At 40.8% G+C, this 21,308-nt stretch overlaps 1 protein-coding gene across 2 annotated transcripts in view; it reads right to left on the bottom strand.

Annotated features, from left to right (window-relative positions):
* Positions 1 to 58: 58 nt before the first annotated feature.
* Positions 59 to 21,308, bottom strand: part of LYPD1 (LY6/PLAUR domain containing 1) — a 30,058-nt gene continuing 8,808 nt past the window's right edge. For both annotated transcript variants that reach the window (XM_081262175.1, XM_081262174.1), the window contains exon 3: positions 59 to 314. In XM_081262175.1, coding sequence (XP_081118301.1) covers positions 79 to 314 — 236 coding nt within the window. In that variant the 3' untranslated portion in view covers positions 59 to 78. The remainder of the gene's footprint in view (positions 315 to 21,308) is intronic.

Genomic DNA, 21,308 nt, shown 5'->3' with positions numbered 1-21,308 from the left:
CAACTCAGAAGAGGTGGGGGAGGTGGAAGAGCGAGGGCCAGAAGAACAATGCAGGTAGCGATGGCATCTCTGTCAGCTTCAGCAATGTGCCAAGAAGAGGGCTAATTTGAGGAGCAGGATGGTGGTGGGGAGCCCTGGCCTGAGGGCTGAAGCAGAACTGCCTCTTTTCTTGGGCCTTGGCCCGTTGCAAAGAGGGGTGTTGCAGCAGCTGATGCACACTGAGTTCAGCTTCCCCGGGGAGCAGAAGGACTGGTACCCGGCTGAGGCAATGAGACAGGCCGCTGACGATGCACACGACTTGCGGTACATGATCCCTGCAACACAGACCCAAAGGAGCTGGGTTAAGGTGTTGGCCAAAGGACAGTTATCCCTTTGAGCTTAAATTCAAATGGAGGCTCCTCCTTACTCCTCCCACAGCCCAGAGTCTTGGTGGGGCTAAGGGTTGTTTCACTGAACTCCCCAAATACACAAGACCTATGCTGAAAGAGGCAATCATTATTTCACTACTTTTGACAAAATTGTTCCAAAAGGTATTTTAGATGCCAACACCAGTGAATAAAGAGCTGTTAAAAATCAAAGCCTGTTTTTTTAAAGCTAGTGTTCATACTTTGTACTCAACACAAAGATTTTTATTTACTTTTTTGGTTCAAAATATCTCATGCCAGGAGGACCACACACAGCTGTTACTACTTTATCGGTGACCAGAGAGAGATGGCTCTCAACTGTATGTTTCTTATATCCTAGAATTCTTTGACTAAAACCCCAATCCCCAAAAAGGAATATAAATCCAGTCCCTACTGCACAGGCCTGATTTTTCCCAGAGGTGATGGCCCATGGGATTTGATGGAGAGGTGGCCTGGCTGACAGTGTGCCCAGGACAACTTCATCCTCAGGGAGGAAGAAGCTCTACCCTTAGGATAAATGGTCATTTGCCAAGTTGGCATCAAAAAGCTGGCATTCAATAATGCATGCCATCTGGGTATAAAAAAAAAGAGCTTCCTGAGAAGACTGGAGGGCTTGACTGAAGGAACATATGTGCTCTGTCCAGTTGCACTGCAGTCATCAAATTAGGGTGTCCTAGATAATCATTTGACTTCTGGAAGCCAAAAGTCCACTCATATTAAATAATAAGTTTATCTAAGGGCTTTCCTGGATTCCAGACACTATTTGGATGGTTTCAATATCCTAGTTCATTCACTACCGTGCTATAGTTTGAATCTGGAGCATCAGTCAGAGGCCCTCATGGTAAAGACTTGTTTCCTAACAAGGCACTACAAGGAAGTAGTGGAAATTTTTAAGAAACAAGGCCTTGTAAGAAAGAGATCTTGGGTCACCCAGGGCATGCCCTCAAGGGGGATTGTGAACTTCCTCCCTCTTCTTTCCTTCCTGGCTATGAGATGGAGCTCCTACACATGCCCCCCTACCATGATTTGTGGCTTTGTCATCCATCAGCCCATAACTCTTGTCTGCAACCTCCACAAATGCTATCCCAAATAAACTTTTCCTTTGCCTAAGCTGATGATCTCAGTTCATCATCTTTGTTGCTACATAATGGAAAGCTGACTAACATATACCAAGAGCAGCCCTCCAATAGAGGTTCCCATGACCCACCTCACTGTACAGATCAGGGGCCTGAGGGCCAGTAGCCAAGGGTATAGCAACTTGCCTGAGGTCACACAAGTAGAAAGTGGAACAGCTGGGATTTGAACCTGGAATTCTGGCTCTCTGTTGCCAGCACAGTAGATAGCCAAATAGCCATGAAAATGGTGGAGTTTGCGGGGCGGGTGGCAGGGGCGAGGCATGACTTTATTAGGAAGAAAGTTTGGGATATGTGTGGTTATTTTATATAAATTACCTTTTTTGACAGATAATGTTTAATTCTGATGCTGGACTTGGAAGTGAATGGTCTCAGCCTGTTGGCCGCTCGGCACATCCCACCAGTAGCAGGGTCTCTTTTCCTACTAACTCCCCGCAGGTATAGTTTGGGCATGGGCTCCCTCCTCCATGAGAATTGCCACTTTGGGTGTGTAGAAATAGTAAAGAATCAAACTGCCTAAAACTTAAAAGTGGGAGGTAAAGAAATGCTTTAGAATTGCCTTAAAAACATGTAATTTTATGTCATTTTTTTTCTATAACTACACGTTTGTAAGGACTGATTTTCTAACACTTTTAGAAAATCCTGGAAGGTAACTGCTCTAGTACTATGAAGCCCATGTACAGAGGATGTGTGTATGTGTACGTGTGGGAGGCATTGTTTGATTTCTAAGGAATATGCTTCAAGTATTCTCTACATTTTCTATTCATGTCCCCCCTTTTTTAGGAAATTTAAGTTTTACTTACTGTCTTTTTATTGTAAAATTCTAAAAGCACTGTCATTTGCCAGTTCAGCTACAGTGAACTTCTACCATTTAAGTGAATTTTAAAGAATTTAAAATATATTTTTTGACTGAATATATTTTTCACTGTAGCAAAGGTCAAACAGGCTAAGGTTTAAAAAAAAAAAAAGTGGCTCCTGACCACCACTGCCAAACCTAAGGCCTCCACAGTCACTTTTGAGGTATACTGCCATTGTGTTTGGTGTCCTACTTTTTAATGCCTACTTCTGCATATTTACATACGGTATCTATGGAGAAACAGAGTGTGCTTGGGCACATGTGTCCATGGTGTTACACCCAATGTGCCATTCTTCAATTTGCATTTTTACTTAGTGACATTGCTGGAGGTTTATTTTTGAGCAGAACTTTGTAGGGTTATGGGTCAGTGACAGAATAGGTTAAAGAGACATGAGGTTATGAAGAGAAGAACCAGCAAAGCCAAAGTCTGTACATCCAATGAGACCCTCGTGTCTTTAACCAGAAACAATTTATCATCACAAGAGATGTTACGAGGAGGGTAGATCTGTGGCCAAAAGCAAGCTCTTAAGTTGGTGACTCATGAACTGATACTAAATACCACAAAAAGGCTTTCTGAAGGAGGAGGGTGAGCGCTCCATGAAAAGAGAGGCATTTCCTGGGTTCTAAGAGGAAGAAAGAGAGAGAAAGGGGTCTGCTGGCAGACAGAGAGTATTGTCTGTGAGCCAGGGCCATGAGTCTGAAAGCAAAGTGGAAGTCCTAGTCTGGAGACTATAGTTAGAGATGCTCTGGGTGAGACTGGATGTGACTAAAGAGGTTTCTAATTATGGCATTTGCTGGTAAATGGATGGAACTGGAGACTATCATGCTAAGGGAAATAAGCCAGCCTCACAAAGCCAAAGGTCAAATGTTTTCTCTGATATGTGGAAACTCATCTAAAGTAAGGAAATAAGGGGGAGAGAAAAAGGGAAAAGAGAGAGGAATTTATTCAAAAAAAGAAGGAAGATCTGTGGACTAGATGAAGGGAACTGACAGAGTTGGGGGAGAAGAGAGAAGGGAAGAAGAGGAATGAATCTAACCTAACTTTCCTATGTATGTACATAAATATACCACAGTGAATCTCACATTATGTATATCCAAAAGACACTGACCAAAAAGAGAAAAAAAAAATACAAAAGCAAAAAGCAGAAAGATCGGTAGAGTAAAGGGAAAGGAACAAACAGGGAGGAGAAAAGAGAAAGGGGAAATACTAGGAACTGAATTTGAGTAGATTATATTCCATGCTTTTAAATTATGTCAAAATAAACTCTAATGTTATATATAACCAAATAGAAACAAAAAATGTAAAAAAAATAAATAAATAAAAGAAATTGGGGAGGAAGGTGTATAGGGAGGGTCAGGAGTGGAGTTGGCTGGCGTATGTGGAGCAGTTACATATTGTTCTTCATATAAACCTTTATCATGGGTAAAGAAAAAGAGGTCTCTAACTTAACAAAAGGCCAGTGCACAGGTATGTAGATGCTGGCGATGGAGATATTCATAAACAACAATGAAAAAGTACCCTAAAACTAAACTGTGGCAGTGGTAGAAGAAAGAGGTAGGAAATACTGTAGCAGGAGGAATGGGGAATTTCAGATTAAAAAGGACTTTGAGAAAACAGAAATGTATTTTGCTCACGTTCTTGATTGAAATGAGCTTAGTGGAGATGACATGGTGCCTTTGAGAAGTAGGATGCGGCTGTGTAGGGAGGCTGGGGCAGAGAGGGTGATCATTTGGAATCTGCAAAGCGACCTCTCCCAGGGCCTCACATAAAGAAAGGCGAGCATTCAGAGTGAACTCTGTCTTCAGCAAGCACCTGGAAATGAAGAGGAAGTCCGAGGACAAACCGGAGTGGTCTTGGGGAATATTAAGGATTGTCCTAGAAGAAGTAGGTGACTAGATATCACACAGCTGCCAGGGAGCTTAAAGAAAATGCCATTAGGCTTTGGCATATGGAAGCCAGGGATGGTGGGCTGTGCATAGAAAGCCACTGGAGGGAATCTAAAGCAAAAAGGGTGGAGATGTGTCTGATGAGTCCAGCTGAAAGAGAATATGTCACTAAGTGGAAGGGTAGGTAGGAGTACAGAACAATGACAAGTTCTACCACTCATATGTTTATCATGACAAAGGCCAAGTGGATCTCAGATTTAAATGTTGGGAAAAAAAATAAGACCATAAAAGTACTAAAAGATCCTTTGGAATTGTAGGCAATTCTTTTATCATGGAAGAGTAGTATATAGGCTATTTTATGATACAACCCCCAAAAACCATTATAGAAAGGACTGATAAATTAGACCAGAAAAACAATTTTTAATATATCTGTCTAGTAACTTCCCTAAACAAAAGTGAAAAGACAGGGAGAGTAACTGTAATTCAAATCACGAAGAGCAAACTTCCTTAATATGTAAAAAGTCCTAGAAATCTGTAAGGAATGAATAAGAAGTAATAAGTCAGTGAGGAATAAATAAATAATAACACATTTATAAGATGGAGGAAGCAAAGGGACAGTTTGCAGACAAGGACACAGAGCTTTGGAACACAGGAAAAGATACACGCTCTCATTCATCATAAAGAGACATGCAAATTACAACACATGGAGATACAATTCTTATTTATCACTTGGGTAAAGATCAAAAAGCTCATTAGCACTGTTTTCAGGGGTCTGGGAAACAGGCCCTTTCCCACACTGTTGTTCACAAGGGTAAACAGCTGTAAATGCCGCAAAGGTGAAGAGGTGACAGCTATCAACATTATGAGAAGCACATACTCTTTGACCCAGCAATGCTACTTTGATGAATTTATTCAGCAGACATTCACACATGTGCATAAACCAGGTTATTCATCAGAGTGGTTTTGAGAAGAAAAAGAACGGATGATCACTCTACCCTTTACCAGGGAGGCTGGAAAACACCCAGTGTCTTATTCACACAAAGGATTTCACCCAGCTGTAAAAGAAGGAGGAATAAACTCAGATATTTTGTTAAAAGCAAAGTGCAACTGGACAGTTCCTTGCTACCTTCCTTATTTTGTTCCTTTTTTAAAACTATCTAATAAATTTATGCTTCTTACTGTGTTCTAGATACAGTCTTAATATTAACCCATTTATTCTTTTTATAACTCTAGCAATAATCCTCACTTTGCAAATGGAGAAACTGAGGCAGACAGCATTTAATTGCTTAGGGGCCATAAAGGTAATATGCGGTAGAGCTGGGATTTGAACACAGGAAGCAGGCTTTAGAATCTACACTCTTAAGCCTTCTATTACATTGCTATGCAAAACTATGTATCCATTTGGGGGAAAATGGTGAAAGTTATACACATACATGCATATTTTAATTACATATACATATTTCTGAAGGAATACACAATAAAGAGATAATAATGGCTGTTTCTGAGGAGTGGTACTGGGTGACTATAGAGTAGGGGTAAACACACACACACACACACACACACACACACACACACACACCTGTAATTACTACTTAAAATCAGGACCTTAGAGATAAAGTACCTTTTTAAAAAATGACCTTTTAAAATAAACAACAACCTGTAAGCAATTTAATCATATGGATTCTCTTTCCCAGTGTAGCACAGGGTCTTCTAGCTGTGTGCACCAGAGGCTCCTGGGAAAGAACACACTCTCAGAGAGAGTGCCCTAAAGCCTGAGTCTTGGGGTCACAGAACAAGGTGACTTGTGTATGTCTTTTTGTTTGTTCTTTTTTTAAAAATACTTTTTAAAAGATGTCAATGGACCTTTATTTTATTGATTTATTTATATGTGATGCTGGGAATCGAACCCAGTGCCTCGCACATGCCAGGCAGGTGCTCTACCACTGAGCCACAACCTGAGCCTGAGGGAGGAAGTTTTGTGAGTGAAAGCCCCAAGGGCCTTCTCAAGGACTGGTGATGGGAGTATATATATCAGCATATTGAAACAATGTATAATATACACATATATTTTTTATGTGGTGCTGGGGATTGAACTCAGCGCTTTGCTCATGCTAAGCATGAACTCTGCACTGAGCTAAACCTCCAGCCCAATAATAATTTAAAATACATCCAATAGTTCCATCCCTCAGCATTTACTCTTCAAGACAAAACACACTTTCACATACTTAACAGGAAAAAGATACATTTATACCATGAAATGTTAAACAACAGTGAAAAGGAAATTGCAGCGTTCTATACTGATCTGGAAAGTTCTCACTGAATAGAAAAATGAAGTTCTAAATGACATTCAAATATACCATTTATGTAACAAAACAAAACAAAACACAAAGCAACATCATTCCCTTTCTGGCGATTTGGGTAGGGGGATGTGTGTATATATCTGAGTGTGTGAGCTTAAATTTCTAAGTAAAATCAGAGCAAGAGGTCCAGAAAACTATGTATTAAATAGCATAGTCCTTTTAGGGATGGGTAACAGTCAAGAACCATTTTTGATAACCTGAATGATTTACAGTAAGAATATATTCATAGATGGATTGCATCTGTAAATTACAAATTAATAGAATTGATGACTATAAACCCAGTGAATTTCCTTACCGCAATCTCTAAGACTTAGTGAACCCAGCAGTGGCATGTGGCAACTGGGGTGACCGATCGGTCCATATCACGGTGGCCAGAATGCATCCCAGCCTCTCAAATGAGGCTTCCCTACAACATTAGATGGGTTCAGTGAAGGGCACCATGGCTCAGCATGAATTCAGTAGCACTGTGGCTGCAGCTGGCCACAGGTGGGTTCCTCTGAACATTTACGACTAACCTGTCACCCACCACTGCTGGGTTAGGGCAGGAGAAGGTAATGACCAAGAGCAGGAGCAAGATGCCTGGAGATTTCCCCAAAGAGCTGAGGGATGCTTCCTATAACCCCAACTCCCATTTGATTTTTCTCTTAATCACTTCTAATATTTTAAGACACTTTATTGGAATATTTTTTTTAGTAGAATGTAAGCCCTAGCAATTAGAATGGTACCTGGCACATAATGACTCAATGGTATTTATCCAAAGAAGAAATGAGTGAATGAAAGGGAGGAGGAGGATAATCTAAAGGGGGTCTGGTGTTCCCATGACAGTGTATGTGTGTTTCTGACAAACTGTGGCGGGAGTTTTTATTCCTCGGTTGGTGGGGACTGAGTAGCAAGGTTACACGAAGTAAAACAAGTCTCCAGGCATAGGTTGACACAAGCAGAGCTGTGAGAGGCTCTGATCTTGGTAATGGAGATTCAGACCCATGCCCAGCAGGCTCGGCTGGTTGATGAAGGGCTGTCTATCAAATTTGGCTGGGCTAATCCCAGCTTGGACTTGCTCCTGTTGCTCTGCCCCGTAGGGGTGCAGAGATGTATCCCATCAATGCCAAGTCATTTCTCACAGGTTTAATCTGTAGACCAGATGTTTGTTCATGCAACACACCACCTGCTATCACCAAATTAATCAAGACACCCAGCATTTAAAACTTTAATCCTCTTTAAGTCTTTAGAGAGGTGATGGCCTCCTGGGGGCTCTTGGATTTAGATGGGTGGCTATGCATGCTTGCTTCAAAATTACCACACATGGTTCTCCCCAAGGAACTCATTTCTATTAATCTGCCTTATTTAGGCTGTGAATGAGGGGCATGCCAAGGAATGAAGGAAAGGGTAAATGAAATACTGTGGTTAGTTCCAGGGGAGTTCATTTATTGTAGCAATTGTACAGGTTCCACGGGACCTCTGAAATTAGACTATGGAGGAATTTATGCTGAAAAGGTAGAATATGGAACTAAGGAAATAGGGAATGGATCCTCTGGAATTTAATGTATATATTTAAACTGAAATGCAACCAAGTAGATGCTCAAATACATTTTTCCACCATGGTATGTCTCTCCTGTTTTACAAACATCAGATATGATCCCTCCAAGTTAAATGAACTATTTATTATGTGTAAGGTTTTTAGAAAAGTGCTGGACACAAAGTAGGTGTTTGCTGCGTAGTTGTTATTATCATCATCTCTGCCCAGGAGACATTTTCTGACTTATGCCTTTAATTCTTTCAAGTGGCTAGCTCTTGCATTTACACACCCCAGGGTGCTTAGCCCAGAGGGGACAGTGATTTCAACAATCACTGATTGATTTACTTAACATTTAAAATTATTGCCTTCTATTCCCCCCACCCCAGCCTTACACACTCTAGCTCTTTTCCTCCTGGATCCTATTTGGGCCACATCTCAGCAGACACGTTGGTTTTGCTTTGAGATGGAGGATGACCAAAGGCAAACCAGGAGACGGAGCAGAAGGAGCAAGAGAGCAAGCTAGAGGGTTTAGAAGTTGATGTGGATGCTGGATGGCCCCTGTCTCCTTTGCAGTGAGCACTCTGTCAGGCATCGGGCTTGCTCTACATGGCTGAATTATTGATTACAAAGGGGGAAGAAGAAAGATGGTGTTTTCTCTTTGTTTGAGTCTAGTTCTTTTTACTTGCTCCTAATACAGCTGGCTCGCCACAACTGGAGTAGGCAGAATAAAAAGCAACTGTAACACCCTTCTGAGAGCCAGTTGAGCTCAAGAGGAGTCTCAGCTTTGGAGTTTCACATTCATGAGAATTGGAATATCTTTCTTAGGCTGGCAGTCTGATCCAGAAGCCTGAAGGTTGATCTCACTGGCAGCAGACGGTTATATGTTTCTTTAATGAACTGAACACTGACATGGTGTTGGCCCAAACCTTTGGAACTTTGCCAATTATTTAGTACTTCACCAGGGGGCTGACCAGAAGGTGCTCCCAGTTCCTGATAAGAGCAGTGCTAGAACTCCACCACGCTAGAGGGGTTCAAATGGTGCTGCCTCTCAGACATTCACATGTAGAATTACCTGGGCATTCCTCAAATATGCAGACCCCCAGAACCCACAGGTAATTCTGACACAGTTGAACTAACTTTCCAAATTAATTCTTTGAGATACCAAAAGTTCATAGACTGTAAAAGCACATTTTAATTTTTCCAAGAAGTCTTCTCACTCAGAGCAAAGATTGCATTCTGCATTTCGACCTGGCTTCCCCTCTGTTGCAGGGAAGAACAACAGGAAGCCTCCAACACCCCAAGAAGCTGCAGACATGGAGAAAGAGGTGAGGATGTTCCTTCTTCATCTTTGTCCTGGCTGGCACTTGTCAGTCATTTCCTTTCTACCCCATTGTTATGGCTGACCCGCCTTATCAGCTCACTGGAGGATAGGCTCCCCCCGCCCCAGTCACCTGCCTTTCAAAGACTTCAACTGTTGAGGGTATGCACCTCACTATATATCAATAAGCAGCCAGGTGAGGAATCTGGGCCACTCCTGCAGCCCAGGTGAGGATCAGGCCAGTGCTAATTTGGCAACTGCTCACTAAGGTGGTTTTTTCCCCTTTAGACCTGTGATATCCTCCCGGGATATTAAAATTCACACTGCATACAGTTTCAATTCCAGGGGATGACATGCTTTTCTGTGAAGGGCTAGATAATAAAAATTTTGACCTCTGCAGGTCAAAGGATATTCTGTCAAGGCTACTGTATTCCCATATTCTGGTGGGAGCAAGTAGACTTGGTGGGCTGCAATAAAACTACTTACCGAAACAGGCTATAGTTTTCTGTTAGGGCTGCCAGAACAAAATATCTCAGTTTGTGTGGCTTAAAAGAAATTTATGCTTTCCCAGTTCTGGAGACTAGAAGTTCAAGATCAAGGCGCAGAGAAATTCAGTTCTGGTAAGCGCTTTCCTCCTGGTTGATAACTAGCTGCCTTCTCTCTGTGTTTTCACGTGATTTTGTGTGCGCATTCGTGCCAAAAGAGATCGAGCTAAGGCACCTTTTTGTCTGTCTTATAAGGACAATAATCCCATCAGACCAGGGCCCTACCCTCATGACCTCATGATTGCCTCTCAAAGGCTCGTTCTCCAAATAGCATTACACTGGGGACCAGGGCTGCAACATATGAATTTTGGGGAGGACGTGATTCAGTTCATAACATAGGTAATGGGCTGGATTTGGCCCGAGTGCCATAGTTTGCTGACCTTCGTTCTATTCTATCAAAATCCTATCACTGTTACATTATAAAAACTGCCCCTTCCACTCAGTCTTTCTTCTGCAGTTATATGAGGGAAGCCACCAACAGTTTGGAACATTTGCTTTGAGACAAACTCAGAAAATGTCTCTCTGAGTTCCATGTGTGTCTACTCAAAGGCTACTCTACCAAAGGCCTTTGCAAGTTTTACAGTGTTTATAGAACCTTCTCTTATTTTTTTTTTTTACCTTCTCTTATTTTAAAATGTATTTTTATTGAACTGTCTCTGCAGCAGCCTGCTCTACAGAGCAGGTCCAAACCCTGCAGTTGGTTCAGAATCCACAGGAATGCAGAGCAGTGGCTACAGGGGAGAAGGAAAAAGAAAGGCAAAGTTGGAGTCACGACCTGAAGGCTGTTCCCAGCATGGCCCGGATGCAGGCCTGTTGAGTAAAACTAGCATTTAGATGTCTTATGGTGCTATTCTATTTTAAACCAAAACCCTGCAGGAAAACCTGTGCAGAGCCTCCCCTGAGGTTCTGATCAGTGCACCTGTCTTTCTCTTTTTGACTTCCTGTCTAGTCCTTTCTAGTATGATTCAGAAGCTGCGTCAGTTAAGGAGTTCTAACGCAAAAGTTCCAGCATGCCTTGTTTTCTGTAATGTCCTCACTGTAACCCTGCTGGTTCAAGAGGGTTGGGCTCCATTGTTCTCTCTTCTACTTTTCAGAATAGAAGAATTTTTTAATGTGCCATATATAGTAGGTGTGGTAACTTTCTCCCCCACTGGGCTTAGCTGGAATTTTTTTTTTATGCACTTTAAGGAATTTTATGGCTTTCTAAGTCTCCTTAAAAAACATCACACTTGACAATGAGAAGTAAAAAAATAATAATAATTAATAAGTTTGTTTCTTTTAGAAAAAAACTATTTTCAGGTGAATTTATATTGTGGAAGAGATAATCTGGAGCTGAAATGGCCATGTTACTTACTAAAAAGGTATTTGGTTGTAAAGGGGACTATTGTTCAGTGCATTCTTTGATGCATTATTTCTTGACTTGTCAAAATAACTATTCTGCCTCAAAAATCCCAGCTACTGTTGCTGGCAACCCACCAGGCAATGATATTTGGTTATAAAGTAAGCACTGGATGTTTCAATAATGAACTGAAGCTGTCAATAGCTTTATCAGTGAAAACAAAATGGGAAGGATTACTGACAGTGTTGGAATGTAAAGAAATTCTGAGCTAGATTCCCTGAAGAGCAGAGTCTTCCATTAACTTCTCCCATCAAATTCTTGGACTTCCAGAAGTCTTGATCTTCTCCTGTATTGGCCTCAGTTTCTTCATCTATAAGAGGGAGTTGAGGAAACTGAACCACATCATGTTCCTATTTCATTTTACTTCTGAAATAATTCCTTACCCAGTGGAAAGAATATGAACTCTATTGGAATTCAACAAACTTGGGCTCGAATTCTCCATGGGCTACTTTTCTGAGTAATGCACTTGACTTCTATGAGCTTTAGTTTACCCTTTTAAAAGAGCAAGGAAACTACCTAACAGAGTAAAATGGTGAGAAATAAGAAGACAGTGTTTAGAGAGCACCTTTGATTGTGCCAGCCAATAGCCTGTGACTAAGAAAGATCAGCTTCCTTGGTTGAGGTTTGTTTGTTCATTTGTTTTTAATTAAAAAGAAACAGCTACTGGGGAAAAGTAATAGGCAAAGTTGGGGAGGGAAAATCTGAGATGAGCCTGTAATATCTTGTGCCAAAAAAAGACATGTTCAAAAAATTAAAGGGCATGTTGAATGGTCATGGGGTCAACCACCCTGTGGACAGAGCTGGAGCAATTTGAGCAATAAAATAAATAATCATAATATTGTATTATAAGCCATTGAATGAAGTGAATGTCCATAAGTTCATACCAATATAAATGGTTGAATAAATAAATGGAAAGCAGGGGACATCTCTTCTTTACAGAAGAATTCCAATGAATAAATATAAAAGAAATGAGGTAAATAGAAATCAAGATTAGAACACTACAGGAATAATCAATACTGAAATTATTGGGCATAGTTTGAGGAGAAACAGGATATTTTTATAGTTTCAAATTTTCTCCCACAAGTTATTTATTAATTGTAAAGGGAAAACCTCAAGTTATTTATTAATTGTACAATGGAGAAACCCAGCAGACATCATCTGAATTAAATAATCAAGTTAATATCACCAGTAATAAGTATACTAATAGCAAGTACCCTTTGATAAGATGGCATGAGAAGGGCACATCACTTCTGAGTATCCTTGTCAAAAATGCAAAAGCCTCAGTCTGACTGTAAGGGCTAATTTGAGTTATCAACTTAATTGGATTAAGAGATGCTGATGATTAAGGGGCTTCTGGGTGTGTCCATGAAGGTGTGTCTAGGAATGATTGACATGTGAGATAGACAACTGAAATGAAGACTCTCCCTAAGTGTGGGCAGCACCGTTCAATAGGATAATGGCTTGGATGGAATAAAAGTTGGGAACAAGGAAGCAGCAGCAGATGCAAGCTTGATTCTTCATGAAGGGGTTCTTGATGGCTGCTTGGATCATCTGAGGATATCAGACTCTGGCTCCTTCACTCTTCCAAAGTGGGCTCTGCCAGTGATTCTCTAGGGAGTCTCCAGAAGCCTTCTTTCTCAGACAAGAGTAGAACCATTGATCCCTCTTGGTTCTGAGGCTTCAGCCCCTTAGACTCCATAGTTACTGGTACTTCCAGCTCTCCCGACTGCAGATGGTCATTGTGGACCATTGTGGTTTGTAAGCCAAACTAGTAAATCACCTTTATATACTTATACTTCCTGTTGATTCTGTTCCTCTAGAGAACCCTGACTAATAGACTGACCAGGGTAAAGCACCTGACAAACCTAAATTGAGGGTTGGTTAGTATACAAAAACAACAACAACAAAAAAAAAAAACAAAACAAAAAACCCTGATTAGTTCTCTTTAAAAAAAATGTCAAGATCATGAAAGACAAGGAAAAAATGAAGAAATGTTCAAGATTAGAGGAGAAGGAGGAGACATGACAATGAAATGCAAATGTGGGACCCTGGACTAGTAAAGGAAAAACTGGGGAAATCCTAGTAGGAAGCATGGTTTCCTTAATAGTAATATGCCAGTGCTATTTTCTTAGTTTTGATCATTGAAATACTGATATACACATTGTTCACATTAGTGGAAGCTTGATGAAGGGTATGCAGAAACCGCACCATTTCTGCAACTTTTCTGTAAGTTTCAAATCATTTCAAAATAAAAAGGACTGTTTTTGAAAGTCATTGGCCCAGGTGAGGGACAAGTTTATATGCTCTGTGTTACACATATCCTAACAAATGCTGTCACAAAGAATGGTTCATTACTGCCCATGTTGATGACCAGTGGAGTGTATATGTCCATGTGTAGTTAAAAAACATGTAATTTAACTGTTTTATTCTTGCCTCAAAGGGCTTGGGTGATAAGATGGCATGAGAAGGGCATATCACTTCTGAACATACTTGTCAAAATGCATGTTGGGTTCAGCATGTTGGATTTTAGGGAAGATTACTTGGGGAATGTTTCTCCCTTCGTATTGATGTTTCCTTCCATGTGAGTTGAACTAAATTAGTGTAACTCCTGACCTCCCTCCATCTTTATTTTCTCTTTCCCAATGTAGGTGGAGTAACATATCTCTTTGCTACTTTTGGGTAGACTTTACTGAACATGTTGTTCCTCCCATACTTTTCCCTTCTTTAGAATTACTGATTCATATTCAAGAGATATTCTGCTCTGCTCCTCAGGGCAAGATGTTTCCCCTATCTGGCCTTATCTGTGACTGGGTAGACCAGCTAATTTGGAGATGCTAATTCAAAAACCAATCTCTCACTCCAAAGCTATTCCCTCCATCTTAGTCTTTCTTGGTTATAACAGTGATATTTTTGGCTGCATTTGCGTTGTTCCTTGGTTTATTTCTCAATTTCATCAAAGCCTGAATGAAAAAGAAGTCTGACAATTTTTGAATTATCATTAGACCCCAATAAGTTACATATGTCCCAGTTTGCATAGTGTTTTAGAAATTAATATTCTCTGGGGGATTAGGAAGCATCATCCAAATTAATCTACTCCATATAGCCCCTGGAATTTGAGAATCAAACAATGGCCATTTAACACTATTTTTGCTAGGGGTATTGAGCATCCCTTATCTGTATTGGGACTGAGAGGATCTCAGTGTGACTTTGGACCATCCAAGGAGTTTGGGATGACAATTCTATAACAACCTGTGAGCCTTTGAAAGTTATTTTCCTAGTTTTCTCATTTTAACCTCTGTCCCAATGGTCAATTAAAATAGAGGCATAAAAGCCTCATTTTCTCCTTTTATGGACAATCATGCATTTAAATTTTCTAGTAGGTTACTTTGCTTCTGCTCTCTTTGCTGGTACCAAGATGGGAATTTCTAAACAGAGCCTTTAAAAGTTCCATTACTTTTTACTCCATATGCAATACAGCTTAAAGTCCAACTTCTATGGTAAACTGCTACTTGTATGAATGCCTGTCTGGGAGTGAGATTAATCTGTCTTTACTTGAAAAATACCGAACACTTACTGTACCATTGTTATGATCACATCCCAATAAATATTCTATGCAGGACTAGGAACAGCTCCTCAAAGACATATGCTTGGGAAAGGGTAATTGGAATGAACTATATGCGTTTCGACTGAGCATTGAAAGAAATGGCAAGGAAAAAGATCTTCGCTCTTTTTCCAAGTATTTTTTTTTCCCCTTTAGAGAATACCATGTAAGAAAATTTGACATTCTTTGCATTCTAATGACAAAAACTCAGGAAGAAGAGGCTTATCTCTATTTGTGCCTTGTTATTGCCATGATGGGCACTGATTCTCAGGCATAAAGAGAGGAGACCTGGAAGGTAGTTCTTTTCTGGACAATTTTGTGGGCTGGCTCTTAAGTGCTTTTCCTTTGCCATGGATGTAAAAAAATTGAAAGGCCAAAGAAGTCCGCCTCCATTTGAGCTGCAGATGGCCACAGGAACCAAACAAGAATGCTAACAATCCATTTTAGAAAGGCAAAAAAAAAATTGCCAAGCTTTGCACTGCATATCCATACTGATGCTGGCCCATTGCCCCCTCTTTGCCTAGCAGGTGGAACTGGAAATTGAGACTAGCACCCTGGGGCTGCAATGACCCCCTAAGAATAAAAATAAACACATATATTAAAACAGTCCTAACAACCAAATAGACAGGAAACAAGCTACCCCAAGAACACATTCTTTTTCCTTGTAACTGGGTGTGCTAAGTTCATTATGCAGAAGACTCTGATTATCGTTTTCAGAAGTTTTTGTTGTTGTTGTTGTTGTTGTTGTTATTGTTTTTGAGTTTAATTTTCAAGGCTGTTAACCACTGATGCCAACTTAATTATAGGAAGCAAACAACCAACCCATAATGTATGATGCCAATTGTTAGTTTTACTTTAGTCTTGCATTTAATCTGGATTTCTCTGCTTGTTTATATCTCTCTGAGCCAGGAAGGTTTCTGTGCCATCACCTATTTTTTTCCTTGGCTGGTATCTTTGTTCTCCAGTTTGTCATGGGGGATTGAGGAAACAGACATTTATGACTTATTATCTCAGTATTACAGTGCCCTTTAAAAAACTATATAAAACTAGGCTTTTCCCCCCTTTTTAAAATATTTTCTTTTGGTATTAGGATTGAATCCAGCGGCACTTAACCACTGAGCCACATCCCCAGCCCCACCCCCCTTTTTTTTGAAACAGGGTCTTGCTAAGATGCTAAGACTGGTCTTGAACTTGTGCTCCTCCTGCCCCAGCCACTGGGATTACAGGTATGTGCACCATGCCTGACATGAGCTTGCATTTTTGACCTTGATGTTCTTCTGATTATTTTTCTCAAATAATAAGATTAACAGAGTGAAGTCCAAAGATTCCTAATCAATATCTTGCATACAGATTTACCCAAAGGAAAAATAGAGTCCTTGGTGGCATGAGGGTTTCAGATGGAATGAACCAAGAACAACTAAACATTGAACCCAAAACAACCCTACATTTGTCACCATGAACATTTACTCTTCAGGAAATAGTGTCAAACTAAAATTTAGTTATAAGTTTATATCACAACACTTAGGGAGTGAGATTTCTGGAATGTCATGCATATTTTGTGCTAAATTTCAGACATTACGTGTATATATACATGTTTTCTTCCTTTCTAAAATGCGGCCATGATTAGGATTAAGGTCCTTTGACTATGCATTTCAGTGTTCAATTTAGGCAAAACAGCAAATAAATTTGGGAGAGGAAATTATCCATGTCCTGTCTCCTGGGGTCCCTGGAGGCACTGTGACCCAATTTTTTTTCAACTGTGCATGAATGTCTTAACAGGTGATTTGGCAGGCACTGACAGTTAACCCTCCAATCCCCAGTCTTAAAGCTTCTAGTGGCCCAGAGATAATGATCTGAGAAGAAATAAGCAAAATTCTTTTGGCGGACTTTGGGAAAGCTCCCGTTTTCTCATTAAAAGGCAAAGGTGAAGACAAAGGTTCCCTAGTGCCGTCTCTTCAGATGGAACAGAGTGGTCAGCTTTGTGCCCTTCAGCTTCAGTACAAAGCACACCATGCTTGTAAAAGTGAGCAGGAAAATGGAGAAATTCTGGGTCTTGATGGCATCACTGTGCTATGGAAGTGACCCTAATGCCCACTCCTTGTAGACTATCCCCTTAGCTAACTAATAAATGTCTTCATGGTTTAAGCCCCTGTTACAGTCAAAAGCATTCTTCAATTACAGAGGAAGCAAGATCCAGGGTATAGGCAAAAGTAGAAGTGAAAGCTGGGTATGGTGGTGCATGCCTGTAATCTCAGCAGCTTGGGAGGCTGAGACAGGAGGATTGTGAGTTCAAAGCCAGCCTCAGCAATGGCAAGGTGCTAAGCAACTTGGTGATGCCCTGTCTCCAAATAAAAAAATACAAAATAGGGCTGGGGATGTGACTCAGTGGTTGAGTGCCCCTGAGTTCAATTCCTGATACACCCCCTCCCCCCCAAAAAAAACCCTTTCAAATGAAAAAAAAAATAAAAAAGGAATTGGACTTGGTGATAGCAAGAGCTGGTTGATTCTTCTATAATGGAAGGTATAGACTGAAGTGTTTCTGGATATCTAGGGGCTATTGTAGCCCTTAGAATAGATAGCACTCAGGCTTTGTCAGTATCATGACAATTATAACTAATAATATTCTATAAAAAGGGCAGGACTAAAAATAATTAGCTAGGCACAGTGGTACACAACTATCTCAGGGCCTCTGGGAGGCTGAGGCAGGAGGATTGTAGGTTCAAAGCCAACCTCAGCAATTTAGTGAGGCCCTAAGCAACTTAGCAAGACCCTGTCTCAAAATAAAAAAGGGCTGAGGATGTGGTTCAGTGGTTAAGCACCCCCTGGTACCACACACAAAATAAAGGAAGAAAGAATACAAGCAATTAGTTGGATTCTTGGAGCCTGGTGAAATAGTATAAGGGTAAAACGGCAGGAGAATAAAAAAAAAAAAAAAGAAAAAATTTTTTTCCTTTCCTTTGTGTTCTAATTTGCTTTAACCAACTGGTTTAGAAAGTAGTACGTCCCCAAGTTGAAAGTCTGAATTGCATGAGTCTTGTGGAGGTATTTTCAGTGTGCATCTCCCGTATGGCAGAGGACTAGGAGGCATAGGTTTGGAATGAAGAATATATTATATGAGGGTAGGGGTTGTTTTTTCCCAATGGAGTTCATGATCAGGGCTGACATTGGTGTAAGAGTTCCTGGTGATAAGATTGGCTGGTGTCGATCTGGTCCCCCAACTGCCTTGACCTGTAAGTTAATTTGGCTGTAGAGTATGTGTACCCACACATGTCTTCATTTCCTGAAAACGTTTGTACTCAAAGTGAAGCCAGGTCATCCTTCAAAGCAATCTGACAAATTTGAAAATCGTGGGTGTGGATTATATTTCAGATTTCTTAAAGGACAGAGGCATTTGTCAGTTATTTCCATCTTAACTAAAAAAGCAAAGATGGATTCCACTAATCTCTATTTTTTTCTTATGTTAAAGATTTGAATGCCTTTGTTTCTGGAATAATATTTTAAAATGCTTGGACAGCAAGCATCCTTCCAGGAGCCCATGTACAGAAATGAAGACCATCAACAGGCCCTAGTGAACGGAGACATACTTCAATCTGGTTATAAAAATATACCCTAAAATGCAAAAAGGCAAATTGCTGGCTGGAGAACACTGAACCAAGCTGCACTTGTTGGCACATCCTTCTATTAGGTTCCCTGTCACCCCTCTAGGAACTGTTAAAGATGCTTCCCAACAGGGTGCAGGTGAGCAGGGCCCCTAGCTGGTATTTTTTCCTTATGGACTCAGGTTCCACAGGGGTTGGTTTGCTCTCCCCATCTTAACCTACTCTTATGCCAAACAGCTGCTTCTGATTTGCTTTGTATTTCTTTCCCTTCCACCAGCCAGTGACAGGCTGAATAGGAAGTTGTCCAGCCTTTCCGAGGAAGTTAGCTAACTCATCTGTCTCCAGGTGCAGCTCCCACCCATCGCCTTTCCCTCTGAAGACACTAAAACTCTCCACAGAATCTCCCTGTGTAGCTGAGCCCCTCCACACTCCCAGTTTGGATGTCTTAACTGGTGGAAAACTCATCACCCTGCCTAGTTTCTTGTGATTTGGAACAGGTTTTCTTAAGTTACCAGAGACCCAAGTGGTTTGCTAGATTTTTGCATAAGCCGTGAAAAAGCATGCATAAAACCTAGTGCCTGGTATCACTTAATACAACTGCTTCACTGATGGCTCTTTGAAGAAGTCTCGGTGGAGAGCATTGTCAACTGCTGGGCACATTGGTATTCATCCCGTGTGCAGCGCACTCGACTACGGCAGGCTCTGAGCCGCACGCCTGGCACCACCCGCCTCTGGCACTGTCTCTAGTCATTCCACCACGCTTATGAACAAGTCCAAGAAATAGAAAAACATAAAAAGCTATTGTCCATGTCCAGTGAGAAATGAAATGCGCTGGACCAAGTATCACAACTTCCTTAAAATAATACAACACTTTATCACTTTCGCATGTGAGTCCTGCTCATGGTTTGCAAAGTCATAAAACCCTTGAAATCAACGTCTTGAACCATCGCTGCTCTATTCTATTTAAAAAAAAGCAATTTATTACAAACTCTCAAAGGTTGCACCTTAACTAAAACACTTAATTCAGTCCATCTCCTGCTTTGCTTTGTAGTGTTGGAGGCCATCAGAAATTTGGAAGCAATTTATTAATAAGAGAACATGCCCTACAGCTCTGGTCTATGAAAACAGTTTCTGAATCACAATGTAGCCATGGTCCAAAGTTTACCTCATCCAGAAAGAATTAATGGCATCGCTCACAATTTTTGTTTTACTCATAGGTTCATTCATCCCAGATTTGATAGAAGCTTCTAAGTTACAGATATGGCCTCTTGCAGAGTGCCCAAGGAAGAAAATGCATCATCTCCCATTGGCAATTATACCCCTACACCCAAATATACAGTGAAAACAACAAGGGAGAAACCAGCTTAGTCTTCAAGAGGAAATAAGTAGTTATTGTTTAAATGTGAGGTGTCCCCCAAAAGCTCACATGTAAGACAATGCAAGAAGGTTCAGAGGAGAAATGACTGGGTTGAGAGTCTTAACCCAGTTAGTGAATTAATCCCCTGGTAGGGATTAACTGAGAGATAATTAAATGCAGGTAGGCTGGGGCTAGAAAGGATCAAGATGATCACACCTTCAGGAAAGAAAACTGCACCATAGTGAAGTCATCTATGGAATGAAAGTGGTAGACAAGAGAGGTTAAGGTCCTTCTAGGCTCTGACAGGCCTGGTGCTTCAGGGCTGTGACCTGTGGGTGGGGCCAGGTGTGGGGACCAGCAGGTGGAACTGCTGACAAGAGCGTCAGGCATCATCAGGACTACACATCCATGTGTCTAATAATTCTTGTGGTTAATCTAAGCCAAATCAAGATCTCCTAAAGGGAAAATAGATTGACTATTCAATGAATGGACCTTCCAGTGCTCAGCACAGACCAGTTGTTGGAGGAACATGAATTCCTTTGCCCCCACAGCTCACTGGAACGACTTGCTCTTGGCACAGGTTTTTATTTCAATGCAGCAAATTGGCCAGTGTTGGCTAATGGAGTTCTAGTGATCACCACCATGTCCCATCCCACCTCACCCCACCCAGCTCATTTAAAGATCTGCCAGATTAGAGATACCTCTTCAGACACCTGCACTGGTAAGAGGAGAGGTTATTTCATAATCAGAAATGGCATGAATGAGCCATGAAAATATTATCCAAAGCAAAAAAAAAAAAAAAAAGCCAGTCACAAAAGCCACATATAGCATGACTTCATTTCTATGATATGTCCAGAAGAGGGAAATCCATTTCAAGAGAAATTAGATTCATGGTTTCCAGGGGCTGGGAGGAGGGGAAAATAGGAGCAATTGGTAATGGCTATAAGGTTTTTTTTTTTTTTTTAGGTCAATCAAATGTCTTGGAATTAGATAGTGGCTCCAGTTAAGCAATTCTGAATGTACTAAAACCCACAGAACTGTACACTTTTTAAGGGTGAGTTTTATAGTAGGTAAAATATATCTCAACAAAAATTGTTCTTAAAAACTCAAAGAAAAAAAAATGGAGAATGGTACCACAGTGATTGGAGACACCTTGGAGGACAAAATGTCACTAGAATTTCAGTGCTATTAGCAGTGTGATCTTGAGCAAATTGAGGGACATGTGTATGTCTATCCAGTGGAGATATGATCACATTGGGAGTTTTTCAGACTAATAATGAGGTTGCCCTTGTAAGGAATGAAAGGCTAAATTTGAGTACTCCCTCAATCTGAG

This window comes from Spermophilus citellus (assembly GCF_964194105.1).
Source record: "Spermophilus citellus genome assembly, chromosome: 11".
Lineage (NCBI taxonomy): Eukaryota > Metazoa > Chordata > Mammalia > Rodentia > Sciuridae > Spermophilus > Spermophilus citellus.
The sequence above is the reverse complement of the archived record's forward strand: the minus strand, read 5'-3'. Positions and strand labels throughout refer to the sequence as shown.